The sequence below is a fragment of the Carlito syrichta genome, unplaced genomic scaffold (genome assembly GCF_000164805.1).
Source record: "Carlito syrichta isolate Samal-C Ts95f unplaced genomic scaffold, Tarsius_syrichta-2.0.1 Scaffold311873, whole genome shotgun sequence".
NCBI lineage: Eukaryota > Metazoa > Chordata > Mammalia > Primates > Tarsiidae > Carlito > Carlito syrichta.
The window spans coordinates 175,464-181,119 of record NW_007255969.1 but is presented as its reverse complement, the minus strand read 5'-3'; the positions used below and the strand labels follow the sequence as shown (position 1 = coordinate 181,119).

General features: G+C 50.6%; 1 protein-coding gene across 1 annotated transcript in view; it reads right to left on the bottom strand.

The window, feature by feature from the left end:
* The window catches only part of ANKRD6 (ankyrin repeat domain 6), a 78,834-nt gene that overhangs the window by 3,734 nt on the left and 69,444 nt on the right, over window positions 1–5,656 (bottom strand). The window contains exon 14 of the mRNA XM_008069235.2: window positions 51–164. Within this exon, the coding sequence (XP_008067426.1) occupies window positions 51–164 (114 nt within the window). The remainder of the gene's footprint in view (window positions 1–50; window positions 165–5,656) is intronic.

The window sequence follows — 5,656 nt, the reverse complement described above, 5'->3', positions numbered from 1 at the left end:
GCGCGGGCCCCTGGGTGGCCACTCGAGCGGCGCCCGGCCGAGCCGCCTACCTGCCGCTTGTCGCCCGCGTGCTGCTCCGCGTCCACGTGCTGCTGCAGGCGGCCCAGGCACGCCGTCCGCTCGGCCGAGAGGCGCTCCGCCGTCAGCTTGTCCAGGACGCGCATCTGAGTCACACAACGTGAGAGTCAGGGGGAGCACAGGCATGGTGAGATGACCTCGGGAGGAGCCCGGTTTCTCAGCTCCCGGGGGCCGGGACCCCCAGGGCCAGAAAGAAGGGGCCAACGCCAAGTCCTCACGCCAGTCCGTCTTCTTTTCTTTCTTCTTCGAGTCGGAGTCTCACTCTGTCGCCCAGGCTGGAGTGCAGGGCACGCTCACGGCCACCGCAGCCTCAGCCTGCTGGGCTCAGGGGATCCTTCCGCCTCAGCCTTCCGAGTCGCTGGAACTCTAGGCATGGGCCACCACACCTGGGTAATTTTTTTACTTATTGTAGGGATGAGGTTTCGCCGAATTGCCTAGGCTGGTTTCAAACTTGTGGGCTCAGGCAATCCTCTCACCTCAGCCTCCCAAAGTGTTGGGATTCTAGGCGTTGACCACCACGCCCGGCCAATTTTCACATAGTATTCACGAAACTCTACTTTTTCAGAATTCCTGAGCAAGTTTCTATGAGGTCAGTGTTTTTTTCTTTTTCTTTCCTTCTTTTTTTAAATAGAGACACAGTCTCACTCTGTCGCTCAAGTTGGAGCAGAGGGGCAGTGGCGTGAACATAACTCACTGCAGCCTCCACTTCCTCGGCTTGTGACCCTCTTGTCTCAGCTTCCCAATTAGCTGGAACTACAAGTGCATACCACACCTACCTAATTTTAAAAAATTTTTTCAGAGGTGGGGTCTGGCTTTGCTGCCCAGGCTGACCTCGAATGCCTAGCCCCAGTGATCTTCCCGCCTCAGCCTCCCAAAGCCTCCCAAAGCGCGAGGACCATAGGCATGAGCCACACTGCCCCTGGCCTTTCTTTTTTCGCATTTGTAAAAGTCCTCAGGGGTTTCAGAGACTGTGGATATGCCGTGAACATACAACGTGAGCCCATGCAGACCCGCTGGGCAGAAGAGAATTTTTACAGACTTTAAAACATGGCTTTCAAGACGACTGCGAGGAAAAACATATTTAAAAGTATGGAGTTGTTCCCTGCCCTCAACACACATATTTAAAACCGTTCGTGTTACCCACGAGGCACGTCACAAACTGAAGACTCGGGGCTTTTATCCAGCTTTTCCAGGAGCAAAGACTTGTGACGCTTCCGGAAGCAGCGATGCGCATAGAACAAGAGAGGGAAGGAGCTGAGAGCATGGCTTCAACAAGCAGCTGTCGCCTTTTTTTTTAAGTTGGAGTCTCACTCTGCCACTCGGGCTGGAGTGCAGGGACACGCTGCTCAGGGCCACCACAGCCTGGACCGGCCGGGCTCACGCGATCCTTCTGTAGCTGGAACTACAGGCGTGTGCCACCACACCTGGCGAGTTTTTCTTGATTTATCGTAGAGATGAGGTCTCACCATGTTGCCCAGGCTGTTGGTGGAGCCAGCTGGGAGAACTCACTGGTGGGCCCCTCCTGTCAGGGACACACATCACATTCCATACTCGAATGTTCAAGGCTTTTTTTTTTGAGTTGGGGTCTCACCTTGCTGCCCAGGTTGGAGTGCAGTGGCACAATCACAGCTCACTGCAGCCTCGACCCTGTGGCTCATGTGAGCCTTCTGCCTCTGCCTCTGCCTCCCCAGTAGCTGAGACTGCAGGCGTGCACCACCACCAAGCTTGGCTACTTTTTTTACTTTTTGTAGAGACGAGGTCTCACTATGTTGGCCAGGCTGGTCTCAAACTTCTGGGCTCAAGGAATCCCCCCACCTTGGCCTCCCTAAGTGCTGGGATGACGGGCCTGAGCCACTGCGCCTGGTCAAAACATTTTTCGAAGAAACGTCAGTTCTGGAAGCGTGCTGAGCATCTGTTGTTCTCTTCCCCAGGCCCGTGCCACGTGAACTCCCTCTAGGCCTGGCCCGCCCTCCCACCTCCTCACCCTCTCCTCCTCAGCCCTCACGGGGGCTGCTTCAAGAGCCTCCATGTGTTTACGTCATTCTGTCCACAGGTGGTGGTCACCTGAGGCACAGCACCTGACCGCCCAACTCGTTCCTGCCATGAGGAATCAGGACTAGGATGCCACACCCGTCTCTGACCTTCCTGGCGCGGAAGCGAGGTCCCTGAAATGCCAGCATTCGCCTCAACACATTCCTCCTTGGCCTTGGGCTCGCTGTTTGGCTTCTGCAGCTTTATGCCTTCGTTTGCTGCTCAGTGGTTAGTTCTCGCCCACACTGACTACAGATTTTTGAAAGTGGTTACAGGTGTGACAGATACATAAGTAACCAACGTACAGAGCTTGTTTGGCGAACCTTCTGGACGATGCAGACAGATACGGCGGGGGCCACTCCTTAGTCCGTTGCCCAGGCAGCTTGGCTAAGCCTGGTGTCAGTAGACACCTCTGAGTCCCGTCTGCTTCGTGGCGAACTTGCAGATCCCTGCGAGTGCCCAAGGGGCATGCTATCCGCTCCACAGGCTTGTGAGTGTTGGTGGTGCATTCTCGGACCACCCCCTATCTGGGGCAGAATGTCCCTTCTCACCACCCTTCTCTGTGGGAGCCATTCTCCTGGGTCCGAGTTGGAAAGCTGAGTGGTTTTTTTTTTTAAATACACAAAACAGTTTTAACAAATGTATTTTGGCCCTAGGAAAATACATTTTTTAATGGGTTTTCTAAGCCATGCAGATAGCAAATCTTAATCGTGTTCAACCTTGCCAGGAAACAAGGAAACACGGCTTTAACAGTAAAATGTCTGTGATCAGTTTGGCAAAACCTTTTAAAAAATGATAAGATTAAATGATGGCAAAGGATTGTGACCAAAGCTCTGCTGGGGGACATGAATTGGTACAACCTCTTACTAAATAATTTGCGGATTTTTTTTGAGTTAGAATCACACTCAGTCACCCAGACCGGAGTGCAGTGGCCACTCCCGGCCACCGCAGCCTCGACCTGCTGGGCTCCAGCGATCCTTCCACCTCAGCCTTCCAAGTAGCTGGAACTACAGGCGTGCGCTACCACGTCCGGCTGATTTTTTGATTTATTGTAGAGATGAGGTCTCGCTGCCCAGACGGGTCTCGAACACGCGGGCTCAGGCCATCCACTCACCTCAGCCTCCCAAAGCGCGGGATTACAGGCTGAGCCACCGAGCCCGGCAATTTGCCAATATTTATTAAGAGCCTTAAACATATACCTTTGGACCCAAATTATTCTAATTCTGAGCAAATAATCTGAGAAGCAGTGAAAAGTTTATGCACATAAATGTTAATCGGCATTATTTATGAATGAAAAACTAGAAGTAATGCTAACTGTCTAACAGAAAGAAATGCTAAAATAAATTATGATATACTCGGGTGCTATCAGCATATATTGAGTATTACAATCTTAATACAGCTTTTTCCTTTCTGAATTGTTATACTTTTGGGGCACCCTCTGTATAATATGCTGGAATATTATAAAGTGAAGGACATGGGAAAATACTAATGACATAAAATTAAGTGGAAAAAGCAAAATACTAGTCCTGGCCGGGCGTAGTGGCTGTAATCCCAGCATTTTGGGAGGTGGAGGTGAGAGGACTGCTTGAGCCCAGGAGTTCAAGATCAGCCTGGGCCACGTGGTGAGACCATGTCTCTACAATAAGTAAAAAAACATTAGCTGGGGACGGTGGCGTGTGCCAGTAGTCCCAAGCTCCTCATACTCAGGGGGTTGAGGCGGAAGGATCACCTGAGCCCAGAAGGCCGAGGCTGCTGTCATCGTGCCACTGCACTCCAGCCTGGACAACAGAGTGAGGCTCCAACCCAAAACAAAATCAAGAACAAAAAACGATTCCTCTTTATGTAGGGCTGGTACACCGCCATGAGAAAGTACACTGTAGCTCGGCACGTCTAAGGTGTGTTACTAGATGAAAAAGCAAGCAGCAGAAAGAAGTAGCATGGTTCCGTTTTTGCTTCAAAGTGATAATTATGTCGGCTGCAATCTAGAAGAGAGAAAAGCTATAGAAGATGGGAGGGATCTCTGGGGAGCGTCACCTTGATGCAAATTTCCATAGTGTGGGGTGATTATTTTGAGTCAGAGTCTCACTCTGTTGCCCACGCTGGAGTGCAGTGGCACCGGCATGGCTACCGCAGCCTCGAGCTGGGCTCAGGCAATCCTTCTGCCTCAGCCTCCTGAGTAGCTGGGACTACAGGCACATGCCACCATGCCTGGCTAATTTAAAAAAAAATTTTGTAGAGATGAGGTCTCGCTACATTGCCCCAAGTGGAATCAAACCCCGCAGCTCAAGAAATCCTTCCACCTCAGCCTCCCAAGTGCTGTGCTACAAGTACAGGTGTGAGCCACCATTCCTGGCTTGGTTTTTTTCCAATGAACATGTATTATTTTTAAAGTGTTTTTTGTATTTTTAAAAAGTCAATATCCATTACACATTTCTTATTAATTACAAAGGGAATTTAATTACAGTGGAGGAATATGGTGGTTACCAACTCAACCAAATGGTCAAACTTCACCTCATTAATAATGAGACAACCTAGCCGGGCTCGGTGGGTCAGCCTGTAATCCTGCGCTTTGGGAGGCCAAGGCGAGTGGATTGCCTGAGCCTGCGGGTTCGAGACCCGCCCAGTCAACTTGGCGAGACCTCCTCTCTACAATAAATCAAAACATTAGTCACACGTTGTGGGACATGCCTGTAGTTCCGGCTACTTGGAAGGCTGAGGCGGAAGGATCACCTGAGTCCAGCAGGTCGAGGCTGTGGTGGCCATGAGCATGCCACTGCACTCCAGTCTGGGTGACAGAGGGAGACTCCAACTCAAAAAATAAATAAATAAATAAATAAATAATGAGACAACCTGACATGTGCCTCCTGATGAGAGGCAAGTTCAAGTGTGTACCACTAATTATGAAGTATTCTTGTCAGAAGTACTTAACCTGAGCCTGAGTAAACATCTAGACCTAGTTCTCGACCTTTCGCTCATACCAGCATCGCCTGGAGGTCTCGTTAAACACAAGTTGATGGATCCCACAGTTTTATTCACCGTTGAATTCAGTTCAGTAGAGCTGGAATGAGGCTCAAGAATTCGCTTCCCCTCACACCCGCCTTCTAGTTCCCAGGGAAGGCCGACTTGCTGGTCCACAGACCACACTTTGAGAACCACCGTTCTAGATCCAGCTTTCAGTTTACGGAAACATAGGGAGCGAGGAACAAGCCAAGTAATACCATGAAGAAACTGTCAGACGAATCCAGAATAAAGAATATCATGTAAAACCACAGGCCCGGATGCTTTAAAAAGTTAGTATCGGGCTGACACGCTGGCTCACACCTGTAATCCCAGCACTTTGGGAGGTCATGATGGGAGGACTGCTTGGGGCCAGGAATTTGAGACCAAGCTTAGGCAATACAGCATAACCTTGTCTCTATTTTTAAAAAAATTAGCCAGGCTCGGTGGCTCAGCCTGTAATCCCACGCTTTGGGAGGCTGAAGTGAGTGGATTGCCTGAGCCCACGGGTTCAAGACCCGCCTGGGCAACTTGGCGAGACCGCATCTGT